At 48.1% G+C, this 25,703-nt stretch overlaps 1 protein-coding gene across 2 annotated transcripts in view; it reads right to left on the reverse strand.

The window, feature by feature from the left end:
• Positions 1 to 25,703, reverse strand: part of Rarb (retinoic acid receptor beta) — a 131,265-nt gene that overhangs the window by 11,298 nt on the left and 94,264 nt on the right. For both annotated transcript variants that reach the window (XM_051140104.1, XM_051140112.1), the window contains exon 4: positions 3,230 to 3,390. In XM_051140104.1, the coding sequence (XP_050996061.1) occupies positions 3,230 to 3,390 (161 nt within the window). The remainder of the gene's footprint in view (positions 1 to 3,229; positions 3,391 to 25,703) is intronic.

Consider the following 25,703-nt stretch of genomic DNA (forward strand, 5'->3'; position numbering starts at 1 on the left):
AGGTTTCTCTTCCCTGGCCATTCACACGAGTGTGATTTCTCTAAAAAGCAAGCCATGTCTGCAGGAGCCTAGAATTGCTTACACATCCTTGCTGTTGTACCGCTTATCTCCCAGAGCCTGTTGGCAAGTTCATAACTCTGTCTATGGCCACTGTTCTGAGGATTAAAGCTCCTTGAATATTATTCATAGTTCAAGTTTGCAAACCTCTTCCAGGGCAGCTCATGTCCCATCATGCCCCATGGGCGGCGTGAACAGCAGCATGCAGCAAAGTGGCCTGGGCAGCTAGGAAACTAAGGTCATAGTCGCCAACTTACTTTTCTGGAAGCCAGGCATGTGGTTCTAAATGATGCTGAGATCCTCTCAGGGTATCAACCTTTTGCTCTACATACCTTTTCTGCCAGAAACTGTGTAAGACTCTCTGAGACCTTTTTCTTCACTGAACCATCTGGCTACACATGAAGACTGTACCATGACCATTATAGAGATGAGGGGTCCAGGTTCAAGGGATGCCTTAAGTGTCAACTAAGCAGCATGAGGCATAGCCAAGAGCCTGGTGGTGGGCTTCCTGCTCAGGTCTGGGGTAGAGGTGGGTAGATGTGTATCCATGTCCTTACTGTTCTTGCATCTTCCGGGGACCTGCTAATGTATCCCTAATTGGCTGTAATTTGGGAAATAAAAGCTACAGTGAAAGATCTGCAGAGGTGGCTGTCTGCTGTCTGATTCTTCCCTGCCCACCTATGCCACAGGCACCTGACACGTGTGCCACCCTGGGAGAGGGGCAGGAAGTTTCTTGCCTTTGAAGCAACTGTTTCCCTATAAAAAGCTTTTAACAAATACTGAGTTCAGAACTGGGAGCTTGCAGCGGATGTGCTGTGGTCACCGTTGTTTGTGTGTGTTCCCACCTACTTCCAGAAAGGATTTGGAGTCCCTCACACTGAAAACAAAGCCAGATCTGTGCAGAGAGATGGAAAGAATAAAGAGACAGTCTGCTGGAGGTAGCAGAGTGTGCCAAGGAACAGGGGCACATTATCCTGAAGACTGTCCTGCTGCCCGGCATGGCAGGGAGGGTCTGGCCTTTTTCCTCACTCCATTGGAAAGTTTCCCCCCCAGAGTGCTTGGCATGATGGTCACCAGGAGCCAGGTGGGCTCAATTGTGGGTAATATTTGAAATGTTCCCTGTAGGCTTGTGTCTGAGCACTTGGTCCCAAGGCAGCTGCTGCTGTCTGGAGAGTATAGAAGCATTCTGAGTGGAGGTCTAGCTGGAGCAGGAACAGGGTCACTAGTGGCTAATCTTTGCAGGTCATATCCAGCCACTGTTTCCTGCCACAACATCTGCTTCCTGGTCACTTCAACCACACTGACCTGTGCCGTGAGTGGAAGTCCCCCCCATACTCCCTCCATCTCCCCAATATCTCCACCTTTTAGTTTAAGGCTTACCTTGCAACTTAGCAGTACACAAAGATACAGAGCCCATAACACCGCTGCTGATAACGATTTCCAAGAGGGCACAAGTCACCTGTCACCCACTCACATATGTGGTTCCCACCCACATGGATGTGTGCTGGGTGGTGTTTCTGTCATGGCCTGGCCACATGAAAGGTCCCATTCCAGAAGAATGCTAGGAACCATCTCATTTCACCCTCCTAGCCATGACCACACCCTGGGGCAGGTAAGGTAATGGGTGAGATGAGAGAAGTCATTTGCCTATACCACCCAGCTGGGGAGAGCTGAGTGAGGTGTGACTCTTGGACTGTTCCCTGATACACCTGTGCTTTCCAGTCTTTGTGTCCTTCCTACATGACTATGACAATTTCTTGGTGGCATCTAGCTTTGTCCTACTCTGGGCTAGGAAAGTGAACCCCAATACAGTGGAGACTGGGCTTGGGCTGGCAGGCAGGACAACATTTCTGCTTCTCCCAATGAGAATAGAAAAGGCCCCCAGAGGTTATTCTGGGCCATGGGTTTTCACTATGGTCTGCAGAGTGTCACTTCAGCACCCAGAACCTTGTGCAAACCTTCTGGCCGTCCCCGGGGAGCTGGAGTCTGTGGCCTCTCGGGATAGGCAAGTCCCTCCGCTGCCTATGAGTCTGGAATTCTCAGTTTCTACACATGCAAAACTCTCTGGTTGGCCAGGAACCCAGACCCATTGCCTTGTACCACTGCAGCCTCAGCTCCCATAGGAGCCGTGGGCTCCCTGGGCGTCCACCTGGCATGTCCTAGTACCAAGTTGTTCAGAGCCCTCTTGACTGCCCCAGCCACCTCTGCCATTTGCTGGTAGGCATTAGCATCCAAGCGCAGGATGCCATGTACTCCCAGAGTGTAGTTTCAAAGCCCCTCTCTTCACTGTTCCCACTCGTTCCTGACATCCTGAGGATTTTCATGCTATTATATTTTACCAGCATGCCTATTACCAACCAGAGATGGAAAACCCTTGTGAATGCTTAGAAACTGAAGCACGTTTACTAGCTAGCAATGTGGGCCGGCAACAATGTGAATCACTGAAGAATGTCAGAATGGGGGTTCTGTACTCTGTTCATTCCTCAAGTATCTACTAAGTGCTCAGTGTGTTCAACAAGTGCATGGCTGAATACAGCACATGCTAACCTGCCGTGGAAAATCGGAGGTCCCAGTAAGACCACCTGGAGCATCCTCCAAACAAAGCTTCCAGCAAACCTCTCTCCCTGTCCCTTTCTTGATGTGTATCCATAGTAACGGCCCTTCTCACTGAATAGTGGAACACATGGGGCCACCTATTCATGGAGCTCAGATCGCCCTGTCCTGTACCCTTCTAGGCTTTTTTTTTTTTTTTTTTTAGGGTGTACACATTCCTTCTAGAAGCCAGACCATGACCCAGAGGATGGATGGCCCCATGATGCCACCTTGGATCTCTAGCTGCATTGATATTTAAAAGATAGGCCCCAGATGCCCTCCAGGTCAGATGTCTGCCATAAACCATGCAATAAATTTCTGGCTTAGGCAGACCAAAATCCCCAAGAGGAGACACAAACATAAGTACTTTGTGTGGCTGTTGCCCAGCATGCACTGCACCATTCAGTAGGTGCTCCCTGTCCTAAAGGCTACGGTGTGGAGGAAAAGGGCACCAGCGGTCCTGCCTGGCTGGCTAGACCGGGTGAGCATCTTTGCCAGGCACAGGAAACTGTATGGGAACAATGTGGATGTAACTAGGGCCTGTGGCCACACCCCGGGCATCCTGGGCAGCGGCTCTTACCGTGGTGTATTTACCCAGCTGGCAGAGTGAGGGAAACGTTTCCTGGTGGGCTTTTCGGATCTTCTCTGTGAGGTCGTCTAGCTCCGCCGTCATCTCGTAGCTCTCTGTGCATTCCTGCTTCGAAGGCTCCTTCTTCTTCTTGTTCCTGTCATTCCTGACAGCTGGAAAAGAGAGGTGAGAGGTCATGGAGCACCAGGCTGTGCACCTGAGCAAGATGTCCCCTCTCTCAGCCCTGATAAGAGCAGCAAGAAATGAGGAAGCAGTTCGTAAGCCAGGAAAGGAACTTCACGGCCTCTGGCAGAACCATGCATGCCTTTCTTGGTGTGCAGTATGCACACTTCAGTCTGCGTAAGCTTGACCTGTAAGGAGTTCCCATGCAAACTGCATGCCTTGAGTGGGAAGGGTCCTAAGTGTGTCCTGAGTGACTGACTATACTACAAGGTCCCTGTCTTGGCTAGGGTTTTGTTTTTTTGTCAGCTTGCTATAAACTAGAGTTATCTGAGAAGAGGAAACTCAACTGAGAAAATGCCTCCATTGGATCGCCTGTAGGCAAGCTAATAGGGCAGATCTTGATTAATGACTGATGGATGTGGTGGGGCTTAGTTCACCCCTGGCAGGAAGTCCTGGATGTTACAAGAAAGTAGGCTGATCAAGCCATGAGGAGCAAGCCAGTGAGCAGCACTCCTCCGGTGGCTTCTGCTTTGGTTCCTGCCTCCAAGTTCCTGCCTTGATTAGTTTCCTGCCGTGACTTCCCTCATTGATGGAAGATGCAAGATGAAATAACCTAATCTACAAGTTGCTTTTTGTTATGGTATTTACTGCAGCAGAGAGTCCCTGATTAAGACAACTCGTTATCCCTGGGAGCCAGGTCCCTCAGCAAGGATGCTTCGTAGCAAGTGTAGCCTGAGCTTTCTCATTTACTTAGTTTTTTCTTTTCAGAATCAACTGACTACTACCCAAAAAGATTGCACTCAATAAAGGGTGATAGGGCTGTGGTTTATGTGTCTTAATGTGTTTTTACTTCCTGTGTTAACCATACAATATCCCATTATTTATAACGTTATTTAAAATGGTACAAAACCTTCAGCTGAGATAACCATCTACTCATGCACCCCTTCATTCATGGACACCCTTCATTCCAGGTCACTTGGGGCTGGCTGGATCTCAGCAGATACATGCCACCTGGCCCTGCACATCCCAGACCAACAGGACACTGGCACACAGTGGTCAGGACTCAGAGCTAAGGGATAGCCTCCTCTAAGGGCCAGATCTCAGCATGGCTGTGAGTATAGTACTGAGCTCTTGGCAGGAACCTGAAACCCAGGGAGGTGGATAAATGATCCACTAGATCATGTGACCCCTCCAGGGAGTCCATGTTCACTGGGGTGTCAGGACCCAGGCTGCCTGGATGTGTATGATGCCAGCATGACCTGGGCATGTGTGGTGCAAGATGATCCAGGGCATAATCTGATCTACCTAAGAGGATTTGACCCAGCTGCCTCCCTAAGGGCACAGAGGCCACCGGGACACACAGTGTCTGTACTAGGAGAGTCCTCGGGCCCTGCGTGGGCAAGAGATGAGGGTAGAGATGACGGCTGAGGAGGGAGGAGGAGTAGAAGGAAGTGAGAGAAGCCAATGGCACAGAACAGAAGTCAGTACCTGTGTAAGCAGCTCACTGGGCCAGGAGGGACCACTGCTGGGAAGAGGAGCAGTTTTTGGGTGTCTTGATACCTGAACCTGGAGGTTTGACCACAGAACTCACCTAATCCCCTTTCAAGGAGGCAGAGCTGCCAAGTTCTCTCTTTACTGGATCCACTTACTACCAAGAAAGTAGACACTTTGGAGAACACAGGCTCTCACCTCCCTTCTCTGGCCCTGGAACAGAGCTGTTCTAGACAGTAGAGAAATAGAGGCTCCAGCGGGGCCCTCGGGGTCTTCCCTTGTAGCTCTGTGACTGGATGGACCTTCCTTGGAGATGTGGGGACTGGGTGAAAGGCCTTATGTTGGAGAGAGAGAGAGAGAGAGAGAGAGAGAGAGAGAGAGAGAGAGAGAGAGAGAGAGAGAGAGAGAGAGAGAGAGTAACCCAACATAAGCAGCACACAATAAGGTAGGCAGAATGGTGGTCCCTAGGCTCTGCCAGGGGATGGCGTTCTGCTGTCTCCTGAAGGTTTGTATACGGGTGTCTCAGGCTCTTATACATGTCTCTGCTTTAGCCAACACAAAGGTCAAACCTAAGCAACCAGAGTTTTCCAGACAGCTCTGAGGAAAGTCTGACATTCCTCACAGTTACCATATGGCCCAGCAACTCTTGTCCCACTACATGCCTCAGAGAACTAGCCTAGCAGCAACAGCATGAAAACTGTAACCACAAAGCTCACCATTCCTACCTCTGCTCTGAACAGCCTTGGCGTGTAACAGCCTACATGCCCACCTGTGGACAGCACATAAGCCAGATGGCTTGTCAAATAATGGAATGTTACTTGTTATCAAAAGAAATAAAATACCGACACAGGCCACACTGTGGAGGAACTCTGTAAGCTGTGCTAAGGGAAGCAGCCAGTTGTCAAAGACCTTGTAACATACCTTCCCGTTAGTATGCAACAGCCATGGTCAGACAGCAAAGCCAGGAAGGAGTGGGGTTGGAGGAAGGAGGCTGCAGTTGTACAATTTCTCCTCAAGAAGTAGAGGGTGTCTGCATTTCATATGGCGCAGGGCCAATATGAACATAGCACACTTCCGGGTGCACCTTGACTAATGCTACACTATGTGGCTTCTCGAAAGAGTTTCTCAGAACAGATGCCTCTGAGGCCAAAAGTTACTAAACACCTCTGACCAGAGCCAGAGGCCAAATTTCACCTTTGACCCTCACACTCATAGCAGAGCGGGTCTGGTGAGGGGCAGCCAGTGTTTTAAGCTCATGAAAGCCCACAGGAAGTTGGCCAGCAGTTGATCATCATTCCTTTCTAGGGTTCAAGAACTTCCTCTCTGAAAGCAGGAGAGGAAAACTCTGGTGGAATATACAGAAAAGCAGAGGGAGGGAGAGACGAAAAAAGGAACATGTGGGCCCAGGGCTTTCTCTTGTTGTAGTTGGCCAAGAAAGCTATGTGCTGTGTTCTCAAGGACTCCATCAATGAATGCAGCTGTTCTACACACTAGAAAAAAAAATGAGACTTCCCAGGAGCAGTGGCACCAATATCATGTGTACCACAACCTGAACCTCAGACTGCTTGTCACATGACAGTATCCTCCACTCCACTCCTCACAGCACCCTGATGGATGAGGAGGATCAGGCTCCCGTGCAGGTCCTGCATCTTGCAGGTAACCTGGCTGCAAGATGGTTCTGAACATCACATAGACTGTGGCTCTTGCGTGCTGCCTGATGCCTGTCACACAAAACGATAATGAGTTCTGTGAAGGATGTCACAGGAATTCTGCACGTGCAACACTGTGTGAGGGTGTGCACGCTGTAGATGGTGATGCAGGGTACAAGGAAGATGCGCTGAGGGCCAGTGAGGGTTGTGGGAAGCAAGCCCTGGAGCCTGAGGCATGGAACTGTGCTTTGTGGTAGCCTCAAGCTTCTCCCAAAGCACCTGGCTGTTGCATGCAGCCACCTACCCACAATGGTCCTGGGGTTTGACAAGTGGCTTTCCACCGCTGGAGAAGACAGTGCTCCCTGCCCCACTGCTCTGGGAAATATAGGAAAGGCAAGGATTGCTTTTACTTCCTCCATATTCCCAAAGCTTGATAGAGCCCAACTTACATTGGGCTTTCAGGGACTGTTCTGTGAATGACAAGGAGGATGGGTGACTAAAAGTGGGGTTCCACCCCTTTGGGAACCATGTGTGTGGTCAGCCAGAGCTCTTTTGAGCTGTTGCTTCCCAAAATTAACAGCCTTGATGTCACCTACCGGTCTGCAGAGGAGTCACTGACTGTTCCTGCTCCTTCAGCAGTGGCCAGGAGGGTGATTTAAGAGTGCGGGGTGTGATTTATGCACCTGTGATAGGACCTGGCCCCATGTTTGCAAAGCGTTTCTTGGAGTAAAGGTGCTTCATAAATATCAGGCATTCTACTCGTGAGGGGCAAAGTGCTACAAATCAGATTTGGTGGCATGAAAGTAACATATTTATGATCCACTATCATATTGCAAATGAAATGAATGTAATAAAAGTGTCACTTATACAAATACCTCTGATGTACAGATCCCGACCTATGAATATGAAAACAGACACCCAAGCACTTTTATTTGAATGTCTAATCATGGAAATAAATGAAGCCATGTTCATTTTAATGTGTGCACTTGTGCATGTATCTGGAATATTGATTTTCATGCACACGATAAAAATTTAATGCAGGAAACACGAGAAAGCTGTGAGCTCCACATGGACCCAGGAAGAGGACAACAGTGCTTTCCTGAAAAATCCCTTGTCGTCAAGAAGAAAATGAACAAAAAGAAATTTTGGTTCATAAAGACTTTCTCATCTTTAGTTTAGCAAAGGGAGCACAATGGTTTATTTATTCCTTTTCGAAAATTAAAGTCTGAAATTCACACATTCCAACTCCTCAGCCCCTTGCCAACTACAAAAATGATGGGTCCCAGTTGCTGACTGAAGCTACTGTGCTGAGGTGATCAAGAGGGGAACACAGAAGTGTGCTTTAATCTGAGTTTAAAGACTTTTGGGAACTAATTACCTAAATGAACTGCTATGGACCTGAGGGCACGTGGATGTATCACTAATTGTTGAGACAGTACATTCCCCATAACTTAAGGACTGAACGCATGATGCTCAAACACATAACACAGGCGGTCCTGGTGTGAAGGTGGGCTGAGCAGGGATGCCAGACTACTTCCTGCACTGAGCAGTGTTCCTAAAGGTGGAGGCTGCCTTCCCCTAGGAAACCACACACACTGGCTGGGATTCAGACACAGAGAAAGATGAGCAGTGACGGGGCAGATGGTTGGCTTTTCTTCCATTCAGTACGCAGGTACTACTGAAACATCCTGAGGCCAGAGCACCCGGAGTGTCTGTGAAGTGGAATAATCCTTTCATTCCTTGGGACCTTGATTTCAGCAACTCCAGGCATCCCCCTGCGTGCCACCTGGCTGTGCTCGTGGAAGGACTTGTGGAGATTACTCCATAACCCAACAACTGACAAATTTTGAGGTAGCAGTAGGTGTCCACTGAGCCAGAGAGCAGGCAGGGGGAATGGTCAGAATTCTGTAGATAATTAGTCAATCCACAGGAAAAAAAATCTGGATGTTTGTTTAACAAGGACCTTACAGCTTGGACCAGCAGCCCAAAGCTACAAAGTCCTGCGTACCAGAAGGTCCAGAGGCCAAACGCTCCTCAAACTATTTTATACTAATGAGAACACCAAAACAATTCTACCATGCCCCTCCCCTTGGGGCCTTTTAGGCATAGAGACCCTATCTTTGCACATGGACACTGTGCCAATCCCCTTCCTTCCTCCATCTCAGCAGGTGTGGTCAACTCTTTCAGGACTGTGTGTGTTTTTCTGCAGGCCATACTTGCAGGGCAATGGTTTAGGGTATATGTAGGCTTTTTAAAAGTGACAGAAACTTCAAGAATCATTTTCAGCTGAACTCTACAAAAGAGGGCAGAAGAGCTGGGCTTGGAGACACACAGGCTAGTCTTCCTAGTCACTGCTTAATGCTTGATCAGGACTGTCACAAGCCCAAGGCTAGCCTGGACAGTACAGTAAGACCCAGTCTCAGAGCAACAGTAAAAATGAAAAAGAGGCCTGCTGCTACAGTGGTATGGGGGCACTGGGCTTAGCCTTCAGGGCTGTAAAGCAAACAAACACCAATCAGCCACCCACAACTACCCTGCCCACCCATGTCGGGCTCATTGGGCAGAGAACATTCTACTGCAGACACTGGACATGTGCAATGAGCAATTTTGGACAGTTTCTGCCATCTTTCCCTCTCAGTTGGTGGTTCTTTGCTCCATCCCCCCTGACAGCAAGGGACTACTTCAGTGATGGTTTTGTTAGGCTAGTTGCCCTCTGTAGATGGGGGCTGAGCCATGGCCTTGGGTGACAATGGAGCTGGAGGACACTGAGTGTGGTCTAGCCATCTGAGACTGAACAAAGGCTCACTCAACACTCATCTCGGGTTTTTTTTTTAATAGTGTTTACTTATCAATTTATCATTTACTTATTTTTGAAACCGGGTCTCCCTCTGTAGCACTGGCTAGCCTGGAACTTGCAGGTGTCTACCTGTCTCTGCCTTCCAAGTGCTGGGATTAAAGGTGTGCACCACCATATCCAGTCTTTTGCCTTGCTTTAAAAACAACTCCAACATGGGAGCAGAGTCCAATGTCCACTTCCCAGTGCACATTCCCAGGGCGAGGTTCTTGACCTTCACAGCTATTGCTGCCCTGCCTGTCGAAACACTCACTGGTGGAGCTCCTCCCCCCCCCCCCCTTTTTAAGAGAAGCTTGTCATCCTAGGATCAGGAATGAGTGCACTTATATTATCGAGCTGTGCAAACTGCCTGATGGGCCCATGTGAACACTTTTGCATTTCCTTGTGGAGAGTGTATGCGCTGTCTTCCAATAGCCTCGGAGGGAAGGAAGGAGGGTGGGAAGGAGGGAGGGAGGGAGGGAAAAGCTTCTCATAGATGGGTCCATATACATGTACTTCTCGGTCTATGCAATTGTTCTAGTTTTTACGCGAAGTCACGGCTTTCAAATATCAAACACTATCAAGATAAATTAGAATGGCAAAATTTCCATTTCCCAATGTCTTCCAAACTTGTTTATATTCAGCAAGTAGACTGAAAATTTCCTCAGCTTTCTCACTGCACTTTACCTCTTAGGATTTTTTTTTTTTTTAACTAACATTTTCATTGTTTTTGTATGTTGAGTGCTGATGCAAATAGTGGGGCTTTGGCAGGGAACGAGAGAGAGGAGAGAGAGAGAGAGAGAGAGAGAGAGAGAGAGAGAGAGAGAGAGAGAGAGAGAGAGAGAGAGAGAGAGAGAGAGAATGTGTGTGTTCAGCATGGAGGCTGCAAAGAGGGCTACCTACAAGAATTACCATGAGAAACTTTGATCATTCATTCCCTTGCCTTTAAACAGGGCTTTGGAGAAAAAAAGGGAAACCAAGGGTGGGACATCACTGAGACAAACTAGAGACCTGCAACAGGGTAGGCTACAGGGAGGATATAGTGATGTCTCTAGCTGAGTCTTCTAGCAGTAGGGGACTTGGAGACTGAGGAGACCATCTTCTATCCAGGTAGGACTTAAAAATGCTGGGAGGGGAAACACCAATCCATCTACAAAACCTTCTACGCAAAATTTACCCTGCCTACAAGATATGCAGAGATAGAGATAGAGCAGAGACTGAGGGAATGTCCAACCAATGCCTGGGCCCAATCTGAGACCCACTCATAGGAAAGAGCCAAGTCCTGGCACCATTATCGATACTCTGCTATGTTTACAGACTTAACTTAACCATCCTCTGAGAGGCTCCACCCAGCAGCAAATTGAATCAGATGATACAACTCAAAGCCAAACATTTGTTGGAGCTTGGGGAGTACTGTAGAAGAGAATGTGTATATGTGTGTGGGGGTGGAGGGAGTGATTAGGAGAACCCAGAGGAGACAAGAGGACCACAAGAAGACCAGCAAAGCCAACCAACCTAGACCCTTATCTGATTTTGAGCACCGAGAGAAAGTCCTCCATGTGCTCAGAATACCCCCAAGTGCTAGGTGTGATTCCGAGGTGTTTTGCCTACAGAATTCCATACGAGGTTACTTAAGATCTCAGCTCCGGGATGATCAGAAGAGCTGAGTGAGAGGGCTGGGCTGGAATGTGGCTTGAGTGGTTGCCTAAGCTTGAGCTCGATGCTGGTCACCTTGAGTTTTAACGCATGGCTATGACCTCAGAGAGGATCTGATCCACTATGGCCTCAGAAGGGCACGGTAGCCCTTCCATCTCTTCACAGTCCCTCGAGATTACAACAGTCACCCTCTTCCTTGCCTGGCTTTCTTCAGCCCGTATATTTCAATTACACTGAAAAGAAACCAAGTTTGTGAATACATGTCATGGTCAACCACCCTGGAGAATGTTCAGTCCTAGAAAATGTCCATTTTAAAGTATAATACTTGGAAGTAAAGACCCATCCTTAAGGTTTTTTGGGCCAGCTCTAAATACAGAGGTCTGTGGTCTTTCAAGGTCTGTCTTGTCAAACACCTTAAATTGGAGACACGTTATTTGATGTTGGGTGAGTGTGTAGGTCAGCTGCCATGCTTAAGCCTCCCCAGCCTCTGCCCCCACTGTTGCATTCATTGCATCTGAATCAGGATTTGTGACGCACCCTTTTCACTGTCCTACCATTTACTTCTGCTTCTACCTTCTGGAAACTCCCTAGCTCCTGCAGTTCTCACAGGCCAGGACTATCTCCCCACCAGCTGTACAGTGCACCTGCTGTATGGTCCCTCCTAGGGGGCTCTAAATGCCCGCAGGCTTGGTACCATGTCATCCCACCTGAATCCCTTCCCCAGCAGCAAATCATAAAAGAAGACTTTCCTTCAGGGCTCTTGCTATAACTGCCAAGATCTGATTCCATATCATACCAAGAAGGCAATCATATAAAACTCATATTATACCCTAGATCTGGTCTCAGGGGAAGATCAGTTCCAAGTCACAAATATAAAAAGCACATCTGGCTTCTCCAAAGTGACTCAGACATCTTGAGAAGTACACAGTAAACACAAGCCAGCGTGTTTGGTTCTGAAGACAGAGGCTAGCCTTCTCGTGAGATTATACCCACGGCTCATCCTCAAACACTCACACATCAACAGCTGCCATGCGGAGTATCAGAGATATTCAGAACCAAAATACCACATCTCTCCAGACAGTCTGTGTCAAAAGAGAAAGAAAGCAATGGCAATTACAGAAGGTCAGTAGGACCCCCAGGAATGTGTCACTTTGTTCAGGTGTACCAATGTGTAGTGGAGGTTTTGAGTCTTGTTGCTTCCTGCCTCTGTTGTGTTTAATTTAAAAGTATTGCCTACTAATACTTAATAGGCTATAGTTATGACAGGGGTACTATCTAACCTGCTTTTGCAATCAATAGATAGACACCTGATTATTTTAGAATAAGCCTTTACCTGGGGCAAGGCAGATATTACCCCCTAAGCTAGCCTCCATTATTCCCCAGTCTTCATCCCATTCCATCTGCTTCTAATAATTTCTATCTGGGCTACCTCCCATCCATAATCCCAAAATACTCACTAAGGTTATTAATTTTGGCCATCTCTTTCCATGAGGAACTTCAGAGTTCCTCCTCTGGACCCAGTGGCTCTTTTCCTATCCTGTGGCAATTCTCCCCTATCTTTCTCCTCCATCCTGTCTGCCTCTCTCCCAAGATCCTCTCTGCTCTCAAAGGCCCAGGAAACTTAGCCACGCCTATCCTAATTGCCTGCCAGGTGTGTCAGCATTTTATCGGTCAAATAGGATTAAGTTTTTAGGCAAGGTTACACAGCAATACTTGGGGCACATTAAAAGACAGTAAGCAGACCTAGGGGGCCAGTAACTAGCATCAAAATATATCAGACCACCCTCTAGCATCCTTGTAATGTTTGTGTGGGGTGAAGCTTTCAGGAAGAGCCTCACTTAATCATCAGCAGGAAGGAGAAATCCCTTCCCAATGTCAGCACAGGTGTTGGATGCATGCCACATTTAAAGGGATGGTCTTTCTAAGACTTCCCTTGGCATGGCCTTAAAACCAAGGGAATATGAACACTGGCTCTCTTGTATTATTCATTACATAATTGCTGTGCTTTGTTAGAAATATGATCTATTATAACCTTGAATAGAGTACATTAAATGACATTGAAAATTAGATTATTCTGATTATTAGAGAAGTGAGAAATGTGCTAAACATTTATAAGGCTGATAATCAATCAGAGTATCCATTTGAGTGTAATAAAAATAAATCCGGAGCTAGTGTGTTTAAATCTAATTTTTTAAGCATGACATTTTCTTCAGAGTTTCTCTCTAAAATGTCACCGTCTTCTAGAACAGTGATTGATTCTGTGTCTGGGGACAAGCACTCACTCCGATTACTTCAGCCACTGCACACAAACCCTAGTCCACTCCACAGAAGCCAATGAATCAAGGGAGCAACAACATGCCTTATGGGGGTGCAGAGTCACATCACTTCAGCCAGAAGGCCGGCCTTCCTTCTCTGCCAGACTCCAATGGAGAGAGCATGCTATTTACATCACAGTGTGGGTCTATACATTCTCCAAACAGAAATGGCAATTTTTATAGCATTTTTACTTCCTGAGAGAAAGGATGGATTTATAGCACCTTGTACACAGTCATTGTCCTCACATATTTGCAGGGAAAATGATGCAGTGACTGTCTTAACTTCCCTTTCTCCCTCTACCCACTGATCTGTTATCTCTCACTAGAAGTGTGCCTGGCATGCTGGAGTACAGAAGGTGCCTTGGCTACATGAAGAAATGGGAAGGCAGGATGCACAGAGTCGGGGGTGGGGGGTGCTGAGGGGTGGGGTAGGTAGGGTTGGGGGTGGGGCTCATGGTTTCAAGATGTCAGAGTTGTTGCAAAGGATGCATTCAGTCTGGTCAGCCATGCCCCCAAAGCAGCCAGCTTCCCTTCTGTACATGCAAGCTTTGGGCACAGTAGGTGTGAATGGAGGCGAAACGCTCGTGGGCACCTTTCTTGCTGGCTAGGCTGAAGGAGAATGCGCTACTCCTGGGAAATTCCCATTTGCTTTGTAAGGAAGGGACAAAGGTGTGGTGGCAAGTGGGACCACAGGACAAACATGGGACAACAACAAGACAAACTGCTGACCTTTGTTTTGAAGCACTGGAATGGCGCTCAGGGTCTTGCACACGTTTGCCATGCACTGCACAACTGAGCTACATCCCAGCCCCTTTCTTTTCCCTTTCGTTCATCTTTTCCCTTCCTACTCTGTCTCCTCTTCCTTTTCCTCCAGTCCCAGGGGCTGAACTCACGGCCTTGTGCCCACGAGGCAAATACTCTACCACTTCATCCCCAGGCCTTACCTACCATTTTCTACTTTCTTTTCCTCGTCCCTTTCCTCTTCCTCCTTCCCTCCCTTCCCCTCTCCTCAGGCACCAAGGATTAAATGCAGGGCTCTGTGGAAACTGGGCAAATGCTCCATTAGTGGCCCTGCTCCCCATATTTGTTCCATCATATTAAGACCAGCAATTTGGGCTGGAGAGATGGCTCAGTGGTTAAGAGCACTGGATGTTCTTCCAAAGGTCCTGAGTTCAATTCCCAACAACCACATGGTGGCTCATAGCCATCTATATCAAGATCTCGTGCCCTCTTCTACCCTGCTGGTCCACATGCAGGCAGAACACTGTATAACATCAGTAATTCAAGTGAACTGAATGCAGCCATGACAATCACTGATTCTATCACAGGCTATTGTTTGAAAAGCCAATCGTAGACAAAAATATGCCCATCGCTGTGTGAGAGAAAGTAGAGGTAGTTGGAGATGCTTGGGGGAAGCTAAGTGGCCTCTTTGGGACGCTGTGGGCTATGGGACTTACTGGACAACTCCTGGGGAAAGATGGAGACTCTGGCAAACTGCCTAGACACTAACTTCACCTCAGCCCCATCCCTGATGGTTATTTGTGAAATTCACCAGCAGAAGGAAGCTTCTCTTAGGACAACTAAACATTGGTGTGGTGTGATAGGGGACTCCCAGCATGAGCTGAACTAGCTTAGGTAATCTTCCTGATACTATGATCCTTATGTCAGATGCCTATGGCAAAAGGTGCTTCAGGCTTTGTTCTGTTTTCTATTCTGGAAATCTTCACCTAAACATGAGATTCTGTGGGAAGTAACTCAGGTCAAAATGGGAAACTCACCTATGTTTTCTATGTGCCTTATGCTCACAGCAAGCAAGCAGCTTCATGTCAGCTTCAAGGAAATATATATGGTTTCCTTTGGAAACAAAAGTATCCATTTAACAAACAGAGGCAGCGTCTGGGTGAGTTGGTCCATGCCTGTAATCCTAGCCTTTTGATGCTCTCCTTTCAACATAGGTCATACAGTATTCCAGATCTCTGATCTCATTTTCCCCAAATTTAGCATCATGAACATCTCAACATGTCATTACAGAGCCTTTGAAAAACACTGATACCCAGCCCGGCACCCTTTTCATTGGGTGTGAACGGATTTATACAGGCCCTCTTCCCTGTCGGTCCTTTACGGTGTCATCTGTCCTGTGCATGCATAAACAGTGCTTCAGTGGACATCTTAGACACCATATTAGGCATGCTTTTGATGGTTTCTTTCTCTCTTTCCTTCCTTCTCCCCGCCCCCACCCCCAGTCTCTCACACTTCCTCCCTCCAATCCTCCTTCCTCCTTTGTTTCCTCTCCCTTCTTCTCCCTTTTTACTCTCCCCTCCCATCTGTCTTTTCTTTTCCAGATAGTTCTTACTGCGCACTAGGAGATTTGTATGTAGTTCAGGCTGGCCTCGAACTCCTAACAACCTCCTTGCCTCAGCCTCCTGAGTGCTGGGATTACAGGTGTGGCCTCCGCCTGGCTCTGCAGAAGCCTCTGAAAGGCATGGAGCTCCACAGGCTGCAGTGGCCAGGTAGGGCCTGTGCGCCGCCAGCTTGCTGGTCACCTTTCTTTCCAGATGGTGGCGCTCATTCTCTGCAAAGAAGCTTTAGAGGGTAGCAGGCAGCCTTACTCCTGCCATAGCAGGTCCCCAGCTACCCACACAGACAGGACATTAGTGTGTGCCCCTCTGGTCATGCCATCACTCCAGTGAACACTGCTGCTGTCCATGTCCCACCGCTGGCTTAAAAATTCCACACTGGGCCACAGGTGGCCGACGGGTCCATAGGGCAATCTATGACCCCTTTGGCCAACCTTAGCCCTGCTTCCCAAAGAGTCCAACTCGGGACTGGACATCCAAGACTGCAAGGCTTCTGACAGCCAGTGGAGGATTAGTTTCTCAGGCTTCCTGAGCATGTCCCCCAAGCCAGGTGATCTTTACAAAGGGTTTCTAGCTCATAAGAACTCAGTGTCCTACTCCCACACTCCATGAGCATCATTCTTTAGAGGTCAGTTATGCGTCTGTTCAGACCCAAACCCAGCGGAAGCCTTAATTCAGACAATTCTTGATGTTTTGGGGGTGGGGGATATGTTCCATTTAAGCAGGATGTTTGGTGTTTTCCTGGCTCAACCTGCCAGGAGCCAGTAGCTGGAGCTGGGGGTGATGCAGTGGCCTTCAGGATCACAGCCCGGCACCCTTTTCATTGGGTGTGAGCGGATTTATACAGGCCCTCTTCCCTGTTGGTCCTTTATGGTGTCATCTGTCCTGTGCATGTATAAACTTTTGTTCCCATTGCCTCCTACTTGTTCTATGAACATTTACAATGGCGTATCCTTCTGGGTTGTGACAGGTAAGGGGGAAGTGGGTGTAAAGCTCTGTGGTTCCCAGTGGGGTCACCACAACAGTCAGTTTTGGTACTGGGTAAAATTACAGGCCCCCTCATTTGTCCAACAGCACCAGGGCAGAGGCCCAGAAGAGGTTGCTTGCTTCCGAGGTGCTTGCATACAGAGCTGTGCTAGGTCGGGTTTGGTACTGCGGCTCAATGCCAGCTGTCTCAAGTCATTCTTCCATTAACCTGGGGTGCTGTGCTTGGTGTCTGCCTTTCCTCCAGCACCCAGATTCACCGAGACCATGTGCACTGTTACTGAGGCTCAGCAGCAGAGCCACCAGGATTCCTTGGCTCCGTAGCCTCGGGATCTCATCCCTTCCTGCCCTCCATGGTCCTCTGTGCACCAGTGGCCTTGCTGTTCCTTTGCTGTACCAGGTAAGTCTCCCCTCAGGAGTTTTGCATTGCTATTTCTCCCACTTGGAGACTATTCCCAAGACATTGGCACCCTTTGTTCCCTCACCTCCAGGTCTTTACTCAAATACTCCTTCCCAGTAGGGCTTCCTGCCCACGCTACCAAATAACAGTTATCCCCCTCCAGCACTTTATAGCAAGTATCTTTGCTTAGCTTCAGTGATAGCGTCTCTACATTCTCGGTCCCTCTCCATGCAGGCGCATGCCCCACGTACTCTGTGCCCCCACACACAGATGCACCCTCCACATATACTGTTTCCTCCCTCACAGGTGCACCTCCTCCACATACTCTGTCTCCCATCACGCAGGTGTACTCCCACTCTGTCAACCTTTACACAGGTGCACCCCCCATATACTCCATTTCCCTGCACAGGTGCCCCCCCGCCAGATGCCATCTTCACAGTGTCAGGGCTTATGGTCTGGTTTGTTCTCTTCTGTATTCCCAGGATCTACAACACTGCCCCGCATATACATGGGCATGCAAGAAGTGTTTCTGGAGTGAGAGAGTGAGTTGAGTGAGTGAGCAAGCGAGTGAATGAATGACAAGATCAGCTGAATGCGGATGGTGCTGTCCTCTGTTTTCACCTGGATAAGCAGAAGGAGACACAACAAAGCCCTGTTTGAATTCATGGTGCATGCATCAGCTCTGCCCACACTAAGCTGAACACAGGCAGGCAGTTTCAAGCCCCCCTCCCTGCACTGGCCTTCTGTTTCAGGGACCACCAAGCTTGTAGTTTATGCCACCACAGCCGGAGATGGGGTCTGATCATTCACAATTCCTGTAAATAGACATAATGCACATCTTGGGCCTTTATGAAAATCCTGACAGTGCTTTCCAAGAGAGAAAGGAGGCTTCAAAAAGGCAGCAAAGGCCAGAACTCAAGTCTGCCTACTGCATACCCACTGAGGTGTTTCATGAGCCTCAGACAGAATGGCAGAACAGAAGCTTCCAGTACAGCCGCCTTTCTTAATAACTGCAACCCCTGTTCACCTGACCTAGAGTCAGACTTAGAAAACTGCTCCGCCCAGGACTCAGGCAGATGCCAGCAGCCTCCATCACTTCCTCTGCATGAGAGCAACCTAACAACGCATGTGCCAGCTGGCCCCTACAGAGCTGGTGATGCACACGTAGTGTCCTCCCTGCCCCCAGCCTTCTTTTAGGTGGCATTTTACTTGACAGGTGTGGGCAAAGACATCAGTGGCCCTATCCACAAAGGACAAGGTACCGGCCTTATCTAGTTCATGGTGTGGGCCAAAGTTGGTCAAAGTGTTATGCCTGCCACAAGGAGAGATTGCCGAGGTAGTCTTTCCAGAATGAAAGGGGGGAAAATTCCTTCCACGCACATTTTCTGTTTCAAACAGTGCAAGAGAACACAAACCCCTTATCTAGCCAGCAGCCACCATAGGTGAGGTCTGAAGATGGGAACTGTGTCATTTGATAGGAAGTTCTTTGTTTAGTTAGGCGCTGTGTTGACTTCACCCACAAGCACCGGGCAGAAGAAGTCTAAAGTACCCAATCCTGATTCTAACCCTCTAAGGCACTTTGACAAGCAGTCACGGCAGCTAGTTTGATCCAGGGTTACAGCCTCTAGATCCCCATACCAGAGCATAGTTAGGCCGTTAACTGACAGCAGCCAGTGGAACGCTCTGGAACCTGTCCTCTTCAGAGACTCCAGCTGGGCCCTGTGCTGCTGTAACCACCTCAACCTCCCTTCTATTCTAGGTTTAAACACACTAGCACTTGGCGTCCTCCGTCATGTGAGCCTGCCCTGGCCCATAACCTCTGACCTTTCTCTCCTCTTTTTTCTTTTTCCATATTTGTCCTGAACTTTGTCCTCTGCTAATACACCCAAGAACCCAAATTGTTGTCCCTTTGGTTTACATCTGTCCCCCAGTGCCTAGGGACTACTGTTAGCTGTGTGTTGCGTCAGTGAGCGACTCAGGCAGCCACTGAAGTCTGACCAGCACACTCCCTTTCACATCCCTTATATAAAAGTCTTATTAATTAAATTGAGACCATCTGGGACTGCATGGCAAGAGCTTGTCGCAAAACCAGTTACACAAAAACCCTCCTACTAGGGCGTTTTAGAAAAAGGTGGGTCCCACTGACAGACAAAAAAGTTTAGGCTGGAGCCATGGGCCTCCCCTTTATACCATCAAGGCCTGGGCCTTTAGGGCCTGTAGGCTTTGACCTTTTCCAAACTTGCTTTATTTGAGGTTCTTTAATGCTTATTCCTCCCTTCCAACCCACCTACCTTAGATAGAAGAGAAAAGAGGTTAACAGGAACAGGAGAAGTAGACCTTTTTAGACTCAGTTCCTGGGAGCAATTCCCCTGGCGTAGTTGGCAGGATTTCAGCACACCAGCAATTCCACCAGAGTTGCTGCTGGAACCTGGAACAGCAGCACGAGCCCGGAGCCCCAAAGTGTTCTCTGGAGCAGCCTCTGTAGAGACGTCTCGAAGTGGAGCGATGAGCAACCAAACAATACCAAGACCCAAACAGGCCCATCTCCTGTTTTCAGCTCATTTATATATATCTCCTCTCAGAGTCTGTACTAAGATGTGTTTCAGCTGGTAAAAGCCAAGCCTCTACACGAGGTGATTCATCTTCTAGTGGATAAACATCACCTGATCTCTCACAAGTCTGTTCCCCATCCCACACTTGGGATCAAAACAAAAACATGTTTACATCTACTACAAGAGCCTGCATCTGTTTCTGCCTTCCCCAGCTTCATTGAAAGGCCCTCCTCAGGTTTACAACCAACACTGACTGAAAGGGGTGACCTGGAGCTGAGATTAAAGCTGGGCACTTTTGAAACCACGCTGACAGAGATACTTGATTTGGTAAAGGAAGACGATTCAGGGGGCATGGTGCCTGGGCTTACCTTCAGCACCTCAATAAGGTGGATCCAGGACCAGTGGTGGGTGAGTGTGCTGTGAGAAGGGACCTTCTGATCTACACTCAGCCAACACCATAGGCCATTCTTCCCCAGCTGCCCTGCTGCCTGCTAGAAGGATCTGTACAGGGGACTACATGGCACCCCAAGACCTCTGCTGGAAGTGTCTATACAGGGGGCTGCATGGTACCCCGAGACCTCTGCTGGAAGGGTATACACAGGGGGCTTCATGGTACCCCAAGCCCCCTGCTGGAAGGTCTACACCAGGGGCTGCATGGTACCCCAAGACCACTGCTGGAAAGGTCTACACCAGGGCTGCATGGGACCCAAGGCCTCGGTTGAACCTTAGGCTTCGCTGCAGTCAGAATCTTCAGCTGCTTTTGCATGGGCTCCTGATACGTAAACGTCTTCATGCACTGGGAGAACTTGGAGTCATCAGAGGCTACCTGTTCGTTGTGCATGCCAAGTTTGTTGTGGTAGGCTACAGATGCTGCGACAAAAAGTCCCACACAAATCACCCATGAAGGGAAGGTGCACTTTGATGCTGTGGTGGAGCAGAATAGCACGCACCAGGAGCCAGGAAGCAGAGGGAAACAGCCTGTTCTCTCAGGTTTCCTCCTCCTCTATTCCATCCGGACCTACCGCATATGAGGCAGTGTTACCCACATTCAGCGTGGGTCTCCCTCCCTTGTTCATTGCTCTCAGACACACAGATTGACAGGGTCAGCCATGACAACTGTATTCAGAGGTATCTGCTTTTTAAAAAGCCCTGGTCAGTGTGGTAAACCTTCAATTCCAGTGCCTGGGAGGTTGTGGCAGGAATGTAAGGGTTCAAGGCTGGCCTGGGATACATTAGGAAGACCTTGTCTCAAGACGCCAACCCCAATGCTGGCAGCTAAGGCTAGAATAGTCACAGGCAATTTTTCCTCTAACTCTCTACGATTGGCAGAGCAGCATCTTGGGAAAGTTCTAGAAAGAGCTATCACCATACTATCAGCTGCTTTGAACTCTCTGAGCCCAATACAATACAGCTGGATGCTCAGTCTTTATCTCTCTTAAAAATCTGGGTAGCATCAAGAGAAGTGACGGATGCTGTACCGCAGGCATTCCTCCAACCATGAGAACGAAGGACCAGGCTTTTCTGTTCCGTTCTAGTATGTCCTGAACAAACACCGTCACAAATACAGTAAAGGCAGACGGTAGCAACTGAAATGCTTCTTGACTGTTGAAACAAAATAAAGAGCCACACGCTCGGAAGTGCCTGCTGTCGGCAGCTGTCTCCAGCTCATCTTCTGTGTGCAGCACTATTTCTGCCTCGCTGACCAGCTCTACTCCCAAGCAACGTGGTCGTAAAGTTAAGCCGTTTAAAAAGCCACAGCTGTATAAGTGAAAGCCTGATGAGATGGCGTGGAATTGAAAACGATGTCATCTAGTAGCCCACAGTCTCCATCCTCGATTGATAACAAAATGAATTCAGTGAAATTCACTGAGTCAAATTATAGAATAATGTCAACTCCACAATTGTCAGATGAGGTCTTGTCTTCTGGGCTGATAGGCATGTTGAAACTGCAGTGACGATTTTACCTGAAGCCCTTGCACAATCAAACATTTGGCTCTTACACTTGCTAAATTCTCTAGGAAGATGTGGGACACTTGGTCCTGGAAAATCCCATGTAAATGGAGGGTGTCCACTACTCATTTTATTTTCTTTTTATTTACTTATTCACTCTTTTCATTATTAACTTTAAATAGAGGTGATTTCTTGGAGGCCTATGAAAACGTCCACAGACCATGCCAGGGACACAGGGGTTTTGTTTCTATAAAACAAGGCAGCAGATTGTGCAGTTAACTCAATAAAATAACACTTTCTACATGGGTAAACTGACCTAGATTTCCTAACATTCACAGTATCCAGAGGTAGGGCATTAGAGGGTATGGGAGGAGTGGGGGGTGTGAGGCTTGGATGCCAGGCTGCAGGATTCTCTCTTTTGTTATGGTCTGCACCACACACCCTCAGCTTTGTGAACAGGGTCCTTTTTAAAGTATTTAAAAGAGGGTTGGTTAGACAAATGGCGGTATGGTTCATTCAGCATTGGGCGCAGAGAAGGGGCCACCTCATCAAAAGGAGTCATAGAAATGCTCACTTGACAGGGTGCCTCCTCCACACCCATCGTCAAGAAATGGGTGGGGCAGCACCTGAGAGGTCAGACTGCGCAGCCCCACAGAAGCCTCTTCATCAAATGAGGATTGGTCCATGTAGGGAGAATTATACTGTCTGTGCTAGCAGTTCCCCCCACCCCCGCCCTGTCCTCCCACCAGGTAAAGCTGAAGGAGCCTGCACATTGCATCAGGAATGTACATTCTGCTCAGCGAGTGCTGCACACATGCGCACACAGTACAGTGAGTGTATGCATGGGCACACACCACACACACACACACACACACACACACACACACACACACTCACCCATATGGCTCACTCAGGGCCTATTCAAACACACAAGCATATTGAACTGCAGGGTAATGCAACCTCGGGGGAAAACTATATACACTTGAAATAATTTACAACAGCATAAGCTCACATTACTCAATTAGCCTGGCATGAGTTTAAGCATTAAATGGCCCTCTCCAGATGCCTCTCACACTCTTCTGACCAGTCTCCCTCCCTTCCATGGCACCAAGCCGCCCTTTTAACTCCCTCTATCCCCATGGGCTTGGGGTCTTTTCCAGACCTAGTTCTAAGCCAGCTCCTCTGGCTTTCAGGGTGACAGCCCCCTGTGGCATCCTGCCCAGAGACCAGAGTCGGCTTTCTGATATGGTTGCACCCAAGGGAATGCCATTGACTCATTTTTCTCCCGATTCTGGGAATTTCATCTCTTACTCAATTTTTCTGAACTGAGTCTCCATCTTGGTTAGCACCATGTAAATTTTTCTTTCTTCCTCAGCCCAAACTGTCATTGGAAAGCCCCCCAACTTCCTAAAACTCTCATTTCCCAAGCATGCTTGTATCCTGTCAGTGTTACTCCATCCACCTCACCAGCCTCACCTTTAGACCCCTAAAGGTATTTCTGAGGGACCATTTCTTCTAGAAATATCCAGTGCATTTGAGGGAGTTAAAAGGGCGGCAACATCTATCTACATCTTATTGTTTTAAACTAAATTTTAGCTCTTTTTTTTTTTTAGCTGTAACACACTTGTTGAAGCAACGCCTCACTTAGCTTTGAACTTGACTTTCTGGGTGGTGGCTTGACTGTGTGGGGGTTGTGGTGATGAACGCAATCTAAGTTCCCTGTAGGCCTTGGGGAAACTGGACCTGCTCAGTCTTCTCAACATTTACACTTTAAAACTCGCTGAGCTGCCAGTGCAGGGTCAGAACTCTGCACACTGTGGCTCCAGGCCTACCTTACTGTTTAAGCAGCTGTGCTTTTGTAACCGTGTAACCACTCTTGGCTTCTGCTCTTGTCCTTAAAATGAGGTCAGATGCATCTGTCTGCCTGTTTGGTTTGCCACCATTCACACAGATTTATAAGGAATGATGGCTTTTGTTGTGACAGTATACAAGGTACTTACAATCACATTCACTCCCCTTCTCTCTCACTTGTTACTCTTGTTCCTGATGAGCATCTGTCACCATCGTCTGTCCTGTCCTCCTGTCCTGCTGGTCCTTGTCCTCCAAAGTGTTCCTTTTTAGAATCCACATGTGAGAGGAAAGACAGGGTAGTTGTCTTTCTGAGTCTAGTTTATTATCCTTTATACAACACTCTCTGGCTTTATCAATTTTTCTGAAAAGTGGCATAACTTTTGGCTGAATCAATTCTTTATGGCTGAATCAAACTACTGTGCACACACACGTATGTATGTATGTATATCTTCACTTTTGTGAACAGTGCTGCAGATTCAGTTTGGGGGTTCTAATTGAAGACACTTTAAGTGGTGAAACAACAGATCCAAGTGAAAGTGTTGCAGAATGACAGGTGAGGACAGATGGGGACACTGCTGTCACCTTTCATCTTGTTATCCCCCTCATCTTGCCTAAATCTAGTCAGTTTGCTCTGGCTCCTGCTGTCTTCTAACTAGTGATGCTGTGTTTTCCCTTCACATCAACCAAATGAAGAAAGGACTTGCACTCCCTCCACTAGAGAGGCAAGGGCACCAGGTGCCAGGGCAAGCAAAGCCACCTGCCTGGAGTCTCACAGGCATTGTCCAGAGAGCAGAGTAGAAGCTAATGGGAAGCCATGTTCCTCTTCACCAGATGGGACAATCCAGGTAGACAATGCCCCGGCCAATGACCTGACCCAACTGAGGGATTTCTACTTTGGAACTCTTCCACATCCATTGATGAAGAAACAGGTTCCAGAATGACAGACCCAGAGCCCTGGAGAATTGAGTAACCAAGAGTCACCGGGCCCAGCTAACAGCCAGATGGACTGTAAACCAGCCTGTCCATAGGGAAAAATGACCCCAGACAGCGCTCCCTCTTTCTCCCTATCACTCACATGGTCAATCCAATCTGCTGTATATGGTTTCTCCCCAAGTCACACACATATCCTTATCACTCTCATTTGCTTTCCTGGCAAGCTCACAGACTATGGTTTCAGCTTCTGGGTAACACCTCTGCATCCTGTTGCAGAAGAGCCTCTGGGGGGTGCCTGGCATCCCACCAGCAGATGCAGGAATGCAGGCTCCTTTTGCAGCATTCAGCATAGCGGTGGTGGTCCAGCTCTGGTCTGCCCCTCTCCTCAGGGAAGACCGGACACTGAGTACTATCCCCAAACCCAACATATAGAGCTCTGAAAAACGCCCAAAGCTTGGGATGTGGCTACATGTGTTCTGTAAAGTGTCATTGATGATGAATATCACCTCTGTGGAGAATGAAGTCTGTATCCAAACAGGTGGGTTCAGTGGACACCGCCAAACAACAGGAAGTATCCCTGGAAGGGATGCAGTGACACCAGATGTGTTAGGCAACAGGCAAGGTGGAGAAAGTGCAGAAACACATTGCACACTTTCTCTGCCTTACCCTATCCTTCATTAAAAACAAAAAGGCAACAAACAAACAAACAAAACAAAACCAGACCACAGGGCAGGGGATCCAGCTCAGCAGTGGCAGAGTACTCACTTCATATGCTGGAGGTCCTGGCTTCCATCCATAGCATCATAAGGAGGTTAAAAAAGCTGAGCAATCCTGAACACTTCTTAGGTTCAAGTAAAGTGAATGGAAATCCAGTAATAAGAGCAACAGCAGCTATTTTTTTTTTTTTAACTGAAATTGAACGCTCAGTGTGTACTAGGTAGTCGGTATCGGAAGCTATGTGTAGATTTCTGTCCAGCTGTGTCTATAAGTGGCATTGCTGTCACTCTAATTTCACAAATGTTCTTGACTATTTGCTCAAGGTCTTTGGTTATCAAATGCTAAACATTTGCCTTCTAAGGCCACTATGGTTATGAAAACACAAATTGAACTCACAACTTATAAGAAAGCAGAGCTAGGTGAAGTGAAGTGTAAATCTCAGCTCTCTTCCAGTACCAAAAGGAAATCATTTTTTAAACTGGGATCTGTGGAACATGTGGAGCAGGGCCTTGGCCTTGCTTCCACGAACGACATTTGAGACACCTCAGATGAGCCTCCCGTGGTGCAAAGGGTCAGCATCACTAGCACAAGAGAGAAAGCCAAGGTTTAATTGAC

The sequence above is a fragment of the Acomys russatus genome, chromosome 3 (assembly GCF_903995435.1).
Source record: "Acomys russatus chromosome 3, mAcoRus1.1, whole genome shotgun sequence".
NCBI classification, from domain to species: Eukaryota; Metazoa; Chordata; class Mammalia; order Rodentia; family Muridae; genus Acomys; species Acomys russatus.